This window comes from Sinohyriopsis cumingii, chromosome 13 (genome assembly GCF_028554795.1).
Source record: "Sinohyriopsis cumingii isolate HCF-2022 chromosome 13, ASM2855479v2, whole genome shotgun sequence".
In the NCBI taxonomy this organism is placed as follows: domain Eukaryota; kingdom Metazoa; phylum Mollusca; class Bivalvia; order Unionida; family Unionidae; genus Sinohyriopsis; species Sinohyriopsis cumingii.
Window position 1 is genome coordinate 55,010,413 of NC_142973.1, and position 18,848 is coordinate 55,029,260.

The 18,848-nt window shown below is 36.6% G+C and overlaps 2 protein-coding genes across 4 annotated transcripts in view; one reads left to right on the plus strand and one right to left on the minus strand.

Annotated features, from left to right (window-relative positions):
• The window catches only part of LOC149785597 (ruvB-like 2), a 39,823-nt gene extending 32,356 nt beyond the window's left edge, over window positions 1–7,467 (plus strand). Inside the window, exons 12-15 of the mRNA XM_089979401.1 lie at window positions 1,693–1,812; window positions 3,864–3,993; window positions 4,402–4,516; window positions 7,303–7,467. Coding sequence (XP_089835527.1) covers window positions 1,693–1,812; window positions 3,864–3,993; window positions 4,402–4,516; window positions 7,303–7,328 — 391 coding nt within the window. The 3' untranslated portion in view covers window positions 7,329–7,467. The remainder of the gene's footprint in view (window positions 1–1,692; window positions 1,813–3,863; window positions 3,994–4,401; window positions 4,517–7,302) is intronic.
• Window positions 7,468–9,077: 1,610 nt separating this feature from the next.
• LOC149785598 (phosphoglycolate phosphatase-like) overlaps window positions 9,078–18,848 on the minus strand; it is a 36,559-nt gene continuing 26,788 nt past the window's right edge. For 2 of the 3 annotated variants that reach the window (XM_089979403.1, XM_089979405.1), the window contains exon 8: window positions 13,013–14,294. In XM_089979403.1, coding sequence (XP_089835529.1) covers window positions 14,108–14,294 — 187 coding nt within the window. In that variant the 3' untranslated portion in view covers window positions 13,013–14,107. Of the gene's footprint in view, window positions 9,468–13,012; window positions 14,295–18,848 lie in introns of those variants that run through there. The other variant, XM_089979404.1, reaches the window with a different exon arrangement.

Consider the following 18,848-nt stretch of genomic DNA (forward strand, 5'->3'; position numbering starts at 1 on the left):
CTGCACGGGAATGTCTGAGCAGCTGCGCGGCCACGCTCGCAGCTTAGAGGGAACGTTGGTTATAGAATCTTAATTCAACTTCCATGGGGAGAGGCTTAATTTTTTATGGCACATTGAACACATTATAGACTTATATCATGCCGTATGAAATGGGATTTAAGTGCCCTTCCCAGGAATGTACTGAGCCAGTTAACACAGGCTGTGCTGGGCAGATAGTTAGCTCATGACCTTTGGATTGCAAGTTTGATGCTCTGTCATCTGAGCTCCTGCAGCACCCCAGGGGGAGGCTTCTGTATGGGACCAATAAAAGAGAATAAATATCGGAGAAAATATTTGGGATAATACCAGACTGCTGCAAATTTGTAGTTGAATTTTTGTTGCAAAACTCGGACTTGCATGCCTTCAAATTTAAATGTACCATATATACTTGCTTGAAAGTCGAATCCAGCTGTAAAAAACATACTTTGATGAGTGACTGTCACCCATAGACCCAGACATAGTTTTTGAACCATAACATTAGTTCTACAGCACACAATAACATTAGTTTTACATCACAGAGCTAGGTCAAACTTTGTGGAGGGGTTACACTAAGGGGTCAGGAATGAGCCTATTGATTTTTGGGATCAAAATGTCAATGGTAAAGGTCACTGACCAATAGAAAAAATATCCTTTCTGCGCAGTTACTTTAGTTCTACATCACAGACTTAGAATAAACTCTGTAAATGGCTTGCACAGTGGGTAATTCAAAATATATTGATGTTTTGGTCAGATATCAAGGTCATTGACTGAAAAAATGAAAAATGGATCTTCACAAATTATTCAATCTTCAACCATGTACCTTCACCAAAGTTTGTGATTGGCTTACCCTTGAGGTAAGACTGTAGAATTTGATTAAGTTCAAAGGTCAAGGTAAGTGACTAAAAGTAGAAAACTGGCTGTTGAATAGTAAGTATATTTCTGACCTATTTTACTGTGACTAAAGTTTATGGAAGGCTTAAACAAAAGGTAAGAAAATGACCTTTTGATATTGAGGTCAATAGGTCAAAGATCAGAGTCATTGTGACTCAGAATAGTTGGCTTTTTTACAAAACAGACTAAATTCCTTGTGGGTAGATTGCACTTAGTTAAGAAATAAACCTGTTGATTTTGGGTTGTGAACATCATGGATCAAGGTTATTGTAGTCTAGTAATATAGTTACTGCAGTGTTTGTTTAGTTCAAGACTGCATGTCTTCAAAGGGTCAGGTCATCGAGACCCTTTGATAAAAAAAATCTCCAGCGCGAGTCATTCCTTACTAGTTTGTATATAGAGGAATATCAGTCATGGGGTTGGCATAAAATATTCTTAGCATGATAGTCTTGTTTACAGTTATTAGTCTGTTACTCATTAAAATTGAAGCAAGTTTTGTTTAAAGTTGCATTCAGAGTATGTTCTGTGTAATGTGATAAAATTAAGCCGGATGTTTAAAGCATCTAGTTCTTTTGCATTAGTAAATTTTGTAATTTCATTGAAAGTCAGGTTTATCAGTTAGTATACCAAGACACAGTTTTATGAACATATCTTTCTGCTGCATTTCAATATCACTGAAATAATTAATTTCATGATGATAAAGTTGAGATAAGGAAGATAACTGTTGACAGCATAGAAACAGTGCTCTAAACCATTCTTTTAGAATTTTGCTTTCCTTCTCAGGATTCGAGGCACTCATTATCAAAGTCCCCATGGAATACCCATAGATCTTCTGGACAGACTGCTTATCATCTCTACCATACCTTATGAAGAGAAGGAAATAAAGCAAATTCTAAAGATCAGGTATGTGAAAGTTTAATATAAACAAAAAGATGTAGGTCTTTGGCATCTTTTACACAGCATCAGACCATGGTTCTCAGCTTTTCAAATGTGTATTTCCCAAGTTGACAATAGCAGCTTATAAGTGTTGCAGAAGAAAACGACTTATTAAGTTTGTATTTCAACACTGCAAGTCAGGTCAAGAAAAACTGGACAAGATTTAGTCCCAAACCCTTCATTTCAGTAAGTGATGATAGCAATGATTCTGAGAAGTTTTTTTCTTCAAATTATGGTTAGATATTTTAATCATGCAAAGGGCTTGTTAGTGAAGCCCTTTTTATCAGTTTCCAACATGTGATGGAGCCTGTGTTGTTGACAGTATATTCATGTTATTAGTTGATGATTTAAGAAAGAGAAATGTAAGGTGGAATATTATATTGTATTTTGAATCCGACAATCCTTCAGTGATTTTAACTTGCATTAAAAGCATTTTGCACATATAACCAAAATTCAGTATATTTATGTGCCATTTGACATTGATTAAAACATAGAAATGAATAGTTGTTAGTAAAACATGTTTGGAACCCAGGGATGGCATTCTCAGTGTGAAGTAGTCACCCATAGACGCAATCTAAAATTTAAATAATTTTCTTATGAGCTGTATTTGTCATCAGAGTACCCTGGCACATATTTTTAAAAATACAACTGCCTTATCAGGGTACCGTGTATATTTAAGTGAAACAGCCCTTAAAATGTTACTTATTGCTGGAACGGGATAGTTTGTTACACCAATTGAAAATTTGTCTTATTTGTTGAGCAAGCCATGTTGGAAGCTTTATATAACGTTCACTTTTGTATGTCCATGTGTCTATCCATCAACACCATATGTTAACCTGAGTTTTAAATTTTAGCATGTGATCAGTGTTTTAAATACAGTTTGCTACAGGGTCACTTCACTTTGTATATGGGCATGCATGTCAGTGATAGCTTTAGTTATGCTAGTTTTGTTTTCAGGCATTTTTGTGTTATAGAACTTTTTATGTCCCATTACAAAGGGGCAGGGCATGTAGTGTAACCTTGTCCATCCATCTGTCCATCCAGTTTCAGTTATGCATTGGAGTAAGTTTTCAGACCTTTAGTGCTTCTAGTGAGTTCAGGTGACTTCATTGTATTCATTTTATCCCTCCCATATTTATGAAGTAGCATAGTTTTACTTGTGTGCATCCCTCCTGTCTTGCTATGTCCTTCAGTTATTTAGTTTCAGCTTGATAACTCTTGAGGGTTTCATGGATTGGAACAAAATGTTATATGCAGTTTTACATGAATGCATGGGTAAAAAATTTATTATCAAGTATTCAGGAGTGACAAACCTGTACAAACATGAATTCTTTCAAGACCACCTACCTTGACCAAAGTTGTGGGCACTTTCACTTAGGTAAAGAAGAGTCATATGGAGTTTGTGATGAAAGGTCAAGGTTATTGGAACTCAGAAAAAATAGGTTTTTCACATTAACTCTTGTTCCTGAGTAAGTTCCTTGACTAGAATTTGTGGATGGCTTGCATGGATGGTAATACAAAACAAAAACATACCGGTTTTGCAGTCTAAAGATCAAAGGTCAAGTTTATTAAGAAAATAGGTTCAGCACAGAAAGCATAGCTAAACACTGCATACCAAGTCATCGAGACCCATTTCCCATTTGTTGTCTCCATAGCCTACCATGCCCTACTATCATCTGCTTAGAGGACTATTAAGGATGGAGTGGACCTATAATGTAATGTTTCAGTGTGGTTATTTCTGGTAAATTTCGAAATTTAAACACAAAATGTTTATACAATAAGTACTTTTATAAAATCTTGAGCAATGCAAAAATAACTATTTTAAATACTTTTACAAGATTTACCTTAGTTGATGTTTAAGTATGACTATATCTACCTGACAACAGTCTTGATTTAAATACAATTTGAGCCTTCCAGGTCACTGAGATAAGGCCTTGATGATTTTTGATTAGTGGTTCATTAAACATAAGAACACAGGTGCACAGCTTGCATAATTCTGTGTATAATTTTGATTGCAGATGTGAGGAAGAGGATGTGGAGATGAGTGAAGATGCCCTAACTGTCTTAACACGGATTGGGATGGAAACATCACTCAGATATGCCATACAGCTCATCACCACAGCAAATCTGGTCGCTAGGAAGAGAAAGGTGAGCAAATTTTAATTTTGAGAATCTTTTTGTAAACAGTTCTAAAAATATCTAATATAAAATTCCAGCCTTCCACAACAGCTGCCTCCTCTCAAGGGTATCTCTCATACTGAGCTAGTGTCTGATTTTTGAGACAATTTCTTCCCCAAAATTTCATAAATTGTTACGTTATTCAGCTGGCTGATCAAGAGAGGTTGAAATGTAATGTCACTGTGATATTTGTAATGGAGGAATGATAAGGATTCTTTTTGTTAATACAAAATTTGCACATTCTGGTCCATGCATTCAACAAAGTATGTTGGCTTTTTAAAATGTTCAAAGACAGAAATGTAAGCCCCACTTATTTCATATAATATTGTAAAAGATCTTATGTATTTAGTCCTTTTATTATTTTTTTGGCTGCTTCAGGCCACAGAGGTAGATGTGGATGACATCAAGAGAGTTTACTCCCTTTTCCTGGATGAATCTCGATCCACACAGTTCCTGAAAGAGTACCAGCAAGAGTTCATGTTCAACGAGATGAGTAAGTTTGCCTAAAATTTCAAGCTAATTGAGACAGTTGGTGCATAGGGAAAGGTAACAATCCAAATTTCCCAGTGGAACTTTTAACATTTAGGGAAAGAAAAAGTTTTAACAAACAGACAACTCATTTGGACTAATAACAGGAAATTTGTCATATATACAAACTTTTAACTTCACAGCCAAGTGTCAATTTAGTTGCAACAGGATAATGCTAAGAAAGAAGATTTAGAAATATGCTTAGTTCGTCATTCATTTGACATGTTACAATTTATAGTGATAAACATTCCAATGACAGTATTACAGCCTGAAATTTGCAGTCCAAGAGTAATATATACGTTCACAATACATGTTCTGGACAAGTAGCTATTCCTGATATTGCTTAAAATTGAAGCGAGGCTATCACTTTATAATGACTTGAAAGTAGAGATCAGTGTTGGAAAGTGACTAATATCATGACATCATGTACATGTACTTGTAGTGATGATAAACAAATATGAGCATTCAGAATATATAGATCTATAATAATAATAATAATAATGATCCAGCTGTTCCCCAGTGTTTTTTAAATAACACAATACACACAGCCAAGCAAATGAAAACTATCTCTTAGAAACTGGTATTATACTAAGTTTGTTTTAGAAGGTATTTTATCTTATTTTGCACTAAACCAATTTAAGCAAGTTCTTTTAAGTTTTAATACTATTTGTCAAATCTTGTTTAGAGGTATATAGACTTTAGCTATCAAAAGCATGTTTTGAAGTATGTAGTTTAAATTAATCACAATCAGTGGAAAAACAGTCACTTTCCTTGCAGATTCAGATGCATCAGCCCCCCTCCCCTTCTGTGAAGATTAAATTTAAAATAAAATTTTCCTTTGTCCAATTAGACTAATATCAATCTACAGATTTTAGTTTGTAGTGAGATCTACTAATCTCTAACATACTACTGCCAGCTTCAAACCCTGAAAATGTCTACATAAACCTATTTTTAGAAACCTGGTTCTAAGCCTGACAATTATCTTAATAGTTTTAATTTAAAATAGCATTATTCTATAGTTTGGTATTGTAAAATAACATTGTATGGTTTGGTATTTTAATTAAAGTAACATTCCATATTTTGGAATTTTAATTAAAATAACATCATTCTATAGTTTTGGTATTTTAAGTAAAATAACATTATTCTGTAGTTTTGGTATTTTAAGTAAAACAACATTGTTCTATAGTTTTGGTATTTTATGTAAAATAACATTTTTCTTCTATAGTCTGGTAATTTAATCAAAATAACATTATTCTGTACTTTGGTATTTAAATTAAAACAACATCATTCTATAGTTTTGGCTATTTTAATTAAAACATTATTCTATAGCTTACTATTTTATTTCTTAAATTAACTTTATTCTATAGTTTTGGTATTTTAGTTAAAACAACATTATTCCATAGTTTGCTATTTTACTTAAAATAACATTATTCCATTGTTTGGTATTTTACTTAAAATAACATTATTCTATAGTTTTGGCATCCCAATTAAAATAACGTTATTCTATACTTTTGGCATTTTACCTATACACACTTTTTGTAAATTCAGAGTGTTTAAAAAAAGTAATGCCCTATACATTTTGTTTCTTTAAATATTTGTTCCAGGTATTTTATGGTAAGCCCCATATTAAAATATCTCCCCTAAAGATGCATTATCATAACTACCATCTACCCTTCCATTTCAATATAAACAAGTACCAATCAATAAAGGAATTATATTAAGAAAGCTCAATCTACATTCCTGAGATATTGTTACATAGAATAAACAAATTCAATGCAAAACATGACCTTGCATGTACCATACCAACTTGGACATTACAGTTCTATTTAACATATATTTTGGGGGGAAAATGTTATCCACAAATCTGTTTAGCTTTGAAACTTTGTAAATTTCATGTAGAGAATAGTCTTAATTAGAGGCACAGTTCTCATTTATTGCCATCAGTTTACATAATATGATAAAAAAAATATTTTGAAATTATTTTTGTGTATCTGATCATTTTCAAATAACTTTTCTTCTGGGAATTTAGCATGTCCTACTCAAATGAGCTAACTGTATATGTTTAAATTTACATATGTGATGCATACAGTATTGAGGGCATTTATGATGATATGTATCACAGTACAAAATGGCTGGCAACATCCAGCTCAGGAAAGAATGGTTTGGTATTATCAAGCCCATAAGAGGAATGAACTTTATCCATTTTTATGGCTATTGGCATGGATGATTTAAGATGTAGCACTGGATAGCATTCATGAAACCAATTATAGTAGCCTCAATTTCAGAGAACAACTACTGTCATGGCAATGACACATAACTAAAAAGCGTAACATCATGCTACCAATAACGATAATAATTGTTGAGAAATGTATATCAGCCCATCCCATTTGAGTGAATGGACATACAAAAATCTGTCCCTTTTAATGTACCTGAAAAAGAAAACCACTTACTGTGCATTTTTATCACAAGTCGTTGTTAATGGAGTGGTCATACATTTCTACCCTTGTATATACTTAGTGTTTTTCATCACTTCTTAATAAGATTAGACGTTATTTACAAACATTAAACCCAGGTACCTCATTATACAATTAGGTTTAGTCCAGTTGCCATGCTTTTCTGTCAGTATTTGACAAAGTTGTTGTCTCTCTTGAACTTGGACAGAGTGATCCATATTCAGTTTTAATAGAAATGCAGTACTCTTCCAAGTCTTTAACTAACCTGATATTTTACTTGTTGCCTCTTTTTTTCCAGCTAGTGACTCAATGGAAACAAGCTGATAGAGTTGCACAAGATCTGACTGAATAGTGGGATTATCATGTGACATTATCCATTCATCCATACATCTTGTTTGGAATTATTTTATAGTTCAACAATTCACCAGTTTTAACATCAGAAATAAATATATTTCAAATTTTACACCAGTTTTCTTGTTGAATGAAAATTTCTTTAGAAGCCCTGCAGCAGTTGCTGTTTGCAAAACCAGTGGACTTGGCTGTCATTCATGTGACTACCCATTACAAGATCTAGAAGCTATTTTCTCTTTTGTGCTTGCATTCAGAAGTCTCATCTACATTTTACCTACTTCACTGTTAAACCTTTGTTATTAAGACCAATTAGAGTGTATAGGGTTTAATGGCACATCAGCACACTCCTAGCTACCAAGTGCAGAGTATGTTTAGGCATTCCCCCAAAAAGCATTGAAACTGGTAAAATCCGTCAAACTGAAAGTGAAATCTTAAAACCAAGCTCATCTTAAAAAGTTCAAGACCTTTGTGAACATCATGCGACACAAAAAGGTTAGTCATCTCTAAATACAAGCACGAGGGTGTATGGGTCCTATTCTACATCCCAGGGTCTGCAGGAGGATACAGTTGAGGTTACCTGCAAGGTCTTGGTAACAGCATCTTAATTAGCCAAGGTTTGTTAATCCACTTTGCTCCACATTAACCCTTGGCACATGTAGTGAGCAGAAATTGTCTCTTCAACAAGTGCCCTCTTGTGGATGAGAGAATTACTGCATAGCCAGCAAAATCAATTAACCAATGAGAAAGATCATTAGACGACCTGTTAGGTATTGAATTCTATAATGTTTGACTTCTATAATGTTCATATTCACAGACTTGATATTGATAATTGTGTGTGTGTGTGTGTGTGTGTGTGATTTGGAGTTTTAACATAGCTTTAACAATTTCTCAGTCATATCGCTATGATGTCTGCAGTGTGACAGTTTATAGTGATGTCTAGCACTTGCGCATCATGCAGCAGACATGTAACATGATGTCCCACCCAGTCACATTATCCTGACACCAGGCCAACCAGTCCTAACACTAACCTCTTAATGCTGAGCGCCAAGCAAGGCAGCTGTTAGTACCATTTTTGTAAGTCCATGGTATGACTTGACCGGGGATCAAACCCACAACTTCCCGCATCCAAGGTGGATGTTCTAACAACTAGGCCACTAGAGCGGTTATTATTGTGTGAAATGCTTAAATTGGGAACATTTTTACAAGCTGTTCTGGAGTAGTAGGTACTGTCTCTGATGTCAAGTGGAACAATGACCCTTGACTAGCTAAGATGTAGTTAGACCAGCTTCCATGCTACAGCTTTTGAAAATGTAATGCTTACGGTTTTTGTCTGTCCCAAATCTGTTCTGACATGAGAGCACAAAACTTTCATACATTTTATCATGGTCACAAGTAGATGACCTGATTAGGTTTTAAGGCTAAAGAGCAATTTTTAGATTTTGCTTGTAAAACTTAATTACATACCAGGTCTTGAAGAAAATTCTGTTAGTGTCTTCTCTTTGACTGTAATAAAGCTGTACAGTATTGAAAATACTGTTGACCTACGGTGAGCATTACACCAGCCTGACCAGATGATAAATCATGAAATTTTGACATTCTCTGGTTCTCAACTTATCACAGGTCACGCTCATTTAGATATGTGTTAGTTCATTGTAAGGAAAATTAACATTAAAATGATGTCTATATTACCAGAAAGTGTCAATGTAATAATGAATGCCAGTGTGAAATGCAAATCATCAATTATTTATCCAATTATTTATACAAACCTTGTTACATATATTTATGTAAGGGAGCATGTTTTAGAAGGGTTTCCCCCACACATAATAATGTAATGATTTGAATCCATTGTAATATCAAGTCTGCATCAGGTACCTGTGTAAATAAATAAGGCATCCTTTATGACCTGTTCCTGAGATTGACAAGGCAAAAGTAATTGATAATTGATGCATACCACATGTTGACCAATAATGAACTAAAGCACTTGTTAAGAGTAGAAAATGTAGGGTTTATTCTGATAATGAATATCTGTATCTACTCAACCCAGGAATGACAAAGTAATCATTTTCCTCATCACACAAATCTTGATGTTTATTGATGTCAAGGTCACTGTGACTGAAAGAGTAAAAATGAAAGTATCATTTGTTTAGCATCATGTGACCACCGACCCACGAGAAGCTACTGGCAAGCTTTCTCACATACCCACATTGGCTGAATCCGAGACTCGAACCCATGCAGACAGAGGTGAGATGGCAGTGATCCAAAACGTAGAGCGCTTTAGACCACTCGAGGCCCATTTGGGTTTAATAGCAGAATTCATAAATGAATAATGGTTGCTGCAAAAAACACAAGATATATGTTAGAGACCTAAACCAAACTTTGCAGGTGGTTTACACTTGGGTAAGAAAGAAGCCATTTACTGAGTAGTTAAGGCCACTGTGACCGAATGAAGACACGTCTTCCAGGTACACCTCAGTTGCTGCTGTCAAGATAGAAAGTTTACAGTCTTGGTAAATGTTCATGGACTGAGGTCAAGTTGTAAGGGGTGTGCCTGAAAATGATCATGGTTCCTTGTAATACCAACTGAAAGATACTATTTTTTGCACCTATTACAGAAGACAAATTTCTCCTTTGAATACATTCCCCAATCACATTACATTAGGAATATGAGCCTGCTAACTCATGAATCCAGCCCTACAAAAGACAAAAATCGTCTTTCCCTGTCTATATCAATAGACAATGGGCAATAACTCTTCAACCATTGCCTCCCCTTGGCACCACCATTTGTTGCCAGTTTTTAGCTGTGCTACTATACAGACCATAAGTTGCAAAGTTCATCCAATGACAATCCAGAATTTGTTTTGTTCCAATGGGCCCATCCAATATTCCTTTTGGATTTATTATATGGATTTATCGATCTACTACAGATTGTATGCATAATTTTACAATGTTTGCAAATTTTGAGTGATTTTGTCATCTTTCAGGACTTTGTCTCTTAATACCACCATCCGACCATGCTATCACTGACCTTATACTAGGTCATTATGAGTTAGTGTACCTTTGACTTTGTTCACTTACTCTGTTCATTACAGAGGTCTTGTTAGTGAAATTCTAAAGTGCTGCTTGATATTTACGCTTAGTTTATTCATATTTATGTTGCTGTTAATAGAATTATGTTTTAATTGTTTACCAAGGATTGTACATAAGTTCATAACAAGGCAATAGGTCTCTGATATGACACTTTCATTGCCCTTTTACTTATGACAGTGTTTTTAGCTACTTAGCAGTTTCAATACATTACTAGTTTCTGCTTTTTGTTTTTGTATCATCTCAACAAAATGTCAATTAAATGATTTATATGCAACTTCAGAGCATGGAAGTCTACAAAGACTCTTGTTTTGTTTATACCATTTACACACTGTATATGATATGCAGTGTCCCTAATACAAAGTCTGGGTTTCGTTTTAGCTAGTTAAGTCAGGATACATGAGGTTCATGCAGGATCCATTGGATCCAACTCTGCTGTTCTGTTACTGGCCATCCTGACAACAACAACCATCCCGCTGACACCAGCAGTCCAGCTGTCCCAGTAATGGGGACTTTTTCTTTGAAATGGTCAAGCCAAGTAGTTCATCACGGATCTTATTGATAGATCTGTCTGTCCAGCCATGCCATTGGCATCTTATCATTACTGGAGATTTCAATGAGACATATAGATTTCTGCCAGGCCTTTGAGCAGCCAATACCAGTGATTGCTGAACTGCCTTATTTACCATCAGCATCCGGGCTGACCACACGCTATTCACGCCAGGTGATAGTGCCGGCTATGCCAGACTTTCTATTACTCACTGCCTACCCTCAAGGAAGAGCTAGTGACATTGCCAAATACAACCAGCTGGAGTCGTTGATGCCACCCAGCATGACTTATGACGAGCTACAAGCCAACACGATGAGGACCCCACACACAGAGAGAGATGAGATGCCAACAAATCCATCTTACTGGTATTTATATCTGACTATGGAGCAGACTGAATTCAGCTTTCAAGCCACCATCGAGTAAATTTATCAAGTACTGCCTATTTTGGAATGCCCTTCAACCCCTATCACTACCCAAGCTTACAAAGTCAAGGCGTCAGTTGATTTCAGGGAGGAAGAAGAGACACTGTCTTTTCGGCTCCTTCTCTAATCAGCAAAGATTAAAAAGATTAATGACCAGCTTTTGGGTTGGGTTGGCAAACCAGGCAACTCTAAGGTGTTCTTATCAAAAAGCAGGTTCCAGTGGCTTTCTTCTCTCGCTGGTGTCAGACGCACTCCAGTGCCTTCAGCACAGACCTTTGGCTCTCGATAACAATTTGGCAACCATCCACATGTCAGCTCCAATGCACTACAAAGTAGATAAGAACATGTTCCATGCCATGATAAAGCTGGTTCGGAACACAGTGGTGACATTTTCCATGTTAGATTTCGCCGCATTGGCAATATTCTGGCTCACCAACAATCCAAACAATAATCACTCCTGGGGACACAGCAGTCAGGATCGCTGGGTCCTTAACTGAGCATATCACTATACTATGGCCAATTCTTACATTACAGAAATTGTTCTGAGCAAAAGGCCAAGTCTTTCATTTAACAAGTTTTATGAATTTCATGTCAGATCACTAGATTTTGCTAGACAAATGATGCAAAATGCTGCTACCTGATGAAGTGTTGGTGAATTGGATAAAATATCTAAAGTTGCTCTAAGTGTAAAAGTGCTCTGAAAGGATGAGGTTGCTATTAGTGTAAAAGTGCTCTGAAAGGATGAAGTTGCTATAAGTGTAAAAGTGCTCTGAAAGGATGAGGTTGCTATAAGTGTAAAAGATCTACCACATGCCTTTGTCATGTCTGTAGTGCAAATCTGCACTGATATGTGGGTTTATTATATATCTGAGATTCGATGTAGACATCTGTTTATCCATGGGTTTTTAGTTTAGGCTATATTTTACAGGAATCAGTGACCTGCTTTCAGCTGTTTGTTCATCACTGCATATAACTTGTCAAGGCTCTAATTCCAATACTTTTTCTCCTACTTCCTTCAATGGTTTTAAGTTGGGTACTCCATGCAGGGTTCCCATGCTACCAAGAAATCAAGAGAAAAAGTTATAAGAGTGTATTTGTTCATGACGGGGAAAAAATCATTAGATTCTGCAAATATTGTTGAAGGTCAGGAAACAAATGAGGAATCTTCAACAACAATTTAATGAGAAAAAAAAAAAGATAATTGAGTTGGAATTGAGCTGACTGCAAATTAAATTAACTGAGTTCTTACTGGAATTTTCTGAGGTTGCTGAACTCATAAGTCAGCTGAGAAACAGTTGCTATGTGGATCATCTGTGTGCTTGTTCAAAACTGGATTCATCAAGTAGACTGGTCACCCTCTACATCTTTTTCTATCGTGGAAGAGACTACCAGTCTAGTTACACTACCAACATGTCTGTGACATATAACCTAAGTAAATGTTAGAGAAAAATTAAACTCATCTTCTCCAGTTACCCATATCCTTTTTTAAATTTAATGCAACTATAGTGTGAAAAATATTTGCTTATTATTTGATAGTTTGCATTGGGAACACATTGTTGGCATTTTTATCATCACTAGTAGTAACCATTGACAAGAACAACTTCCTTTTGTGGTAAATTTTACTATTACATCTTCCTAAATATGTAAATCTCTACTGATTGTTTGGGTCATTTTCATTGAAGAATCCCTTGTTATAAGTGTCTTGAAAACTATCCATTAAATATACAATCAACTGTAGGGTTACACTGAAAATAGATATTAAGAAACTAACAAACAGAAGCAGAGCTCAAGAAAACTTGCTTATCCCTGGGTTAACCAGTTGCAGATTTGCATGTTTATAATATCTGTGCATTTTCTACCCTTGACAAGCCCTGATCCTGATGTCTCAACACTGCTTTTCATCAGTTGTCAATTACTTCTGCCTGCTTGTAAGTTAACTGCCAGGACAAGATTTGCACCTTGATAATATCTATGCAGTTTCAACCCTTGATGAGCCCTGAAGCCTCAACACTACTTTTCATCATTTATCAATTACTTCTGCCTGCTTCAAAGTTCAGAACATGTAGAAAAAAAAAGGTGACTGATGTTTACAAATGCACTCAAAATAAACCTGATATTAAAATATTAATTTAATTTTAATTAATTAAAAATGAAAATATTATGTTCAAAGTCAGAGTGAGACTATCACAGCAGGCTAAAAACCCTTTCTTTTGTCAAGTGATGACATGAAGGAGTATCTGTTGCAAGTTATTGTTCATATGGACAAGTGCATGAATAATAATTTCCCTGAAATCTTTATAAGTGGATTTAAAAAAGAAAATGAAGTATTTTTACATCTCATGTTTAAGGGCTTCTCAAAATTTAAAACGATTCTTTTCTAAAGACCATTCTTCATACAAATATGTACAGCTAAGCTGAGTGAAGCTAACATTTTAATTCTTCAAATTAAAAGGACAAGTGTATTTTAAATTTTGCTACCATGTATTGCCTAAAATTTACATATTGGCAGAAGCATTTCATACAACATGTAGAAAATTATCTTCATTGATTTACAGTTTGTCTAGAGAGGCAAACTTCGATGAAGTTTGAAATAAATTAATCACAGCTATTTTAGATTAACAACATTAAAAGTTCATTGAAACAAACTAAGTCATATGGGAAAAAATGAAGTCTATTAGATTATCACTAACTCATCATCAACTGTTTTTTGAAAGGTCCATTAGATCCACAAATGAAGAGGTGCAAAACTCTGGTAGCATTTCATGTGTTTCTGGATCTGTTGATTGTTTTAACTGCTCCAGATCTGACTTGGATAACACCCCTGTAAATACTAGCAATGTCCGTAGTCCACACTTCCTGCCAAAGGCTATGTCCGTAGTGCACCTGAAACAGAAGACACACACCAATGTCTAACAGAATATGGCCAATTTACTATGGTGGGTTTAATGGTTGTTATATACCATGAAATTTAAGATCCAGCAAAAGATGACCTTTCTTTGGAAACAACAGGACTTCTTTCATAATCCAAAAACATACATGAAATTAAAGTCCTAACTTACTCCTTTCCTAATCCAAAAATACAATGTAAAGGTATTCTGTTGCCTGTCATCCATTTGTCAGTTAGCACAAGTCTGTTATTGCTACTCCAAAGAAGCTATTTACTTTAATCACAAAATTAATCCCACAGGTCATCTAGGAATGTGAAAATGCCTAAGACATCCAATATGGCCACCACAGCACCCATCATGACAATCTTTATATCTCTGCTCCTCTTAAATGGATGGTCAACATGGGGTTTTCACTAGAGTCTTCTTATAAATTCTAGTTGGTCCTAAATGAAAATGGTACTGATCTGATATCTAACATGGCCACTATAGTGGTCATCTTGAAAAACTTGTCATCATCACTACTCCTACAATTAATGAAAAGTTCAGTTTGATTTGCTACTTTATGGCACAGCAGTACAAGTAAGTTGTTTAGTGCAGAGGCAGTCTTGCCCAAGGACACATCACAGTAAAGTGTCTTGCCCAAGGACACATCACAGTAAAGTGTCTTGCCCAGGGACACATCACAGTAAACTGTATTGCCAAGGATACATCACAGTAAACTAACTTGCCCAAGGACACATCACAGTAAACTGTCTTGCCCAAGGACACATCACAGTAAACTGTCTTGCCCAAGGATACATCACAGTAAAGTGTCTTTCCCAAAGATACATCATAGTAAACTGTCTTGCCCAAGGATACATAACAGTAAAGTGTCTTGCCCAAGGATACATAACAGTAAAGTGTCTTGCCCAAGGATACATCACAGTAAACTCTCTTGCTCAAGGATACATCACAGTAAACTATCTTGCCCAAGGATACATCACAGTAAAGTGTCTTTCCCAAAGATACATCATAGTAAACTGTCTTGCCCAAGGATACATAACAGTAAAGTGTCTTGCCCAAGGATACATCACAGTAAACTCTCTTGCTCAAGGATATATCACAGTAAACTATCTTGCCCAAGGATACATCACAGTAAAGTGTCTTTCCCAAAGATACATCATAGTAAACTGTCTTGCCCAAGGATACATAACAGTAAAGTGTCTTGCCCAAGGATACATCACAGTAAACTCTCTTGCTCAAGGATACATCGCAGTAAACTATCTTGCCCAAAGATACATCACAATAAACAGTCTTGCCCAAGGATACATAATAGTAAAGTGTCTTGCCCAAGGAAACATCACAGTAAAGTGTCTTACCCAAGGATACATCACACTAAAGTGTCTTGCCCAAGGATACATCACACTAAAGTGTCTTGCCCAAGGATACATCACAGTAGCCAATCCAGATTGGTCTGACTGTAGGATCAGAACCCATATCCTTCTGGTCACGAGTCCAGCATGCTAAACATTGAGCCACCACAGAGTGAAAGATACATTACTATGGGGTAGACTTCTTGCGATGCCTAGTTAATTCCTACATGAAATGGGCGCCAATCTGACTTTCAATATGATTGAAAATTTTCTTGTAACTACAGCTACTAGATGGTCTGTCATATCTAAATTGTACTTTCAGCAAAAGACTTCTTACAATCTATACATGGTCCTAAACAGAAATTGTGCTTATATCAAAAGATTTCTTACAATCTCTAGCTGGTCCTAAATGGAAATGATGCCTATCTAATATCCAATATGGCCAAAAAGGCAGCCATCTTGAAATGTTTGCTATTGTTACTTCTCCAAAATGTAAGGTTATATCAACAAGCTATTTCCACCAGGAGACTTCTTATGCCATCTTGATGGTCCTAGATGAAAACAGTATCTATCTGACATCCATATTATAGCTGAAGAATATCAGAAATGGCTTAACTTGAACTCCTGAGATTTATTTTTGACCAGTAGAGAATCAGTCCCTTCAATGACTTGTTTTCTTTGAAAACAAGAAGATCTCAACTGCAGTTAAAGAATCAAGGTGTTTCCTCTGCACCAATCACAGAATATTCCCACCATGGCATCATAAACTTGGAAGTCAACTGCCTTCTAACCTGGGCATTGTACTTTGCAACCTTGCTTGAACAATGATCTATGGACTTTTGTACTGGAGGAACCCTCTGTGCTATGACAGTAGACCCCTCTTCAGTGTTAACTCCTGTGAGCATTTGCCAACAGACTGAGATCATGGAACCATGGAACCATAGCCTTTTGAAGAACTCTATTGTTCTGACATTGTGAAAGGTGGGAAGTCCAACTCCAGACTGAAGGCATCCAACAACCATGCCTTCTGGTCTGGATTAGGAGAGACATCAATTGGTAGCTTATTGTTCAGCCTCATTGAAAACAAGTCCACTAATGTTTACCAGCTGAAATGTGTCTGTGCTACAGACTGGTACAAAGACTAATTTGTGATGACCACCCACCAATCTAGAAAGGATGTCCATATTTTCCTTGCCTGTAATTCGGTGGACATTAAGAGTGATTTCCAACAATGATGTCCAATGAAGGTGGTCCAAGACTTTCTTGTAAAGAAAAGGAGCATGGGTTCTCCTTTTGTCTTAGGTAGACAACAACCAGTGTAATGTGATCATGCTATGTGCTAGAAAAACATCCAAATTCTCAGTTGTTAATATGAAGATTCTTCCAGAAACCACAAACTTGACAGGACAAATGGGGCTGTAGGTTAGAAACCACAATCTTGACTAGACCAATAGGGTTGTAGGTTAGAAAACACAAGCTTGACAGGACCAGTGGGGCTGTAGGTTAGAACCACAGCCTTAATCTTAAGCATCTGTGTACATCTTGAAGGATCTGAGGAGCCAGAAACTTGTCCTTATCAAGCCACAAACTCAGATGGTCATGAAATTATGAATCCAAGTTGACAGTAGATCTCATTAGGTCTTCAGTTTGGTTTGCCAGGAATGGAAAGGCCACATATGCAGCCCTCCTAGTAGAACTAGAAAGCAGACATTCTTGCTGTGAGAGACAGTAATCTGTGTGATCCTGTTCATGGGACACAAACTTTACCTTCATGGGTGAGAAAATTCATCATCACATAAGCAAAATTCTGAGAGAGGAGCATATCTGACTTCACTGTCTTCCATCTGAGTAACAGGACCTCAGGAGCTGTAAATACTGCACATCAACCTGTCATTAAATACTGGATGATGGAAACCCCTCAAGACCTTAAATGAGCCACCTGTAACTAATTTTGAGTCTACTAGAACCAATTTTCCTGTCTATGCACATGAAGCAAGACAGGACATTGGCTTCTTTTCTCCCTCTTTGGAGAAATGGACTTTTATGACTGAGTTTTTTGTACTGTCTCCGATCATGGAGCAAAACAAAACTATCCTGTTCTTTAGATGCTGGAGTAGAGTGGCAGATCTCCTTTCTTGTATTCAACAACAATACTGGAGAAGAGGATGGGGATAATCTATGGCTTGTCTGGTCTGCTAGCATACAAGCTTTGAAAAGCTCATCCATCGTGCCATGGGGGAAAAGAAAGGCATTGCAGCCTCACCAACCAGTGGTGGGAATCTCCAAGACTTATAAGGATTGAATAAGAACATTTGGAAAGGGGGATTGTCAAGCTGATCCCTTTCCCAAAGTCTAGTGATCAAAGCCTGATGAATAATCATTGCAGGAACTGAATGGTAACATTGAGAAAGGGGGAAGTTAACATGATTCCTTTCTCTATACCAGTGATCAAAGCCCTCATGCCTGGTCAGATAACCAACAACCGATGCCTGAATTTGTTGCAATGCTGGTGACTACCGATTGCTGATTGATACATGTCACTCGCTAATGACTGGTCAGGTAACATAGACCTGATCGAGGTATCTCCATCCAGGAAACTCAACTCTGACCACCTTCATTTCTGCATAAGTCTATCCAAGTGAGAAGAGGACCATATTTTCACTAAACAGGAAGGGCCAGAGATGCTCACAGATGTTGGTGACTTCCTTACACCAGGAAGTGCTACTGATCCCTCCCTCACAGAAGCCGATGACTACCTTACACAGTGAAGCATCACTGATTCCTACCAAATGGGAGTCGGTGATGTCCTCACACCAGAAGTGCTACTGATTCATCTTCATGGGAGCTGATGACCTCATTATAGTTTTCAAAGTGTAACTGATCCCTTCCTAACAGAAGCTGGCGACTTTCTTACAACAGAAAATGCCATGGATTCCTTCCTAACTGGACCTGGCAACTTCCTTACGTCAATGCCAATGATCTCTCCCAGGAAAGAAGGGGTCCTCCTTCACTTCTTCCTACCTCTAAAGGTGTGGCAGCTTTCAACTATATCCCACAACTCATTTGATCATAAGATATAGAGACAAACTGCATGAGACCAAGATGAGGCAAGTGTCCATAAGCAGCCTTTATTACCAACTTAATGTGGCATAACTGAAAGAAAATACAAAAACTACCAGAACAAATCTAAAGCAGGT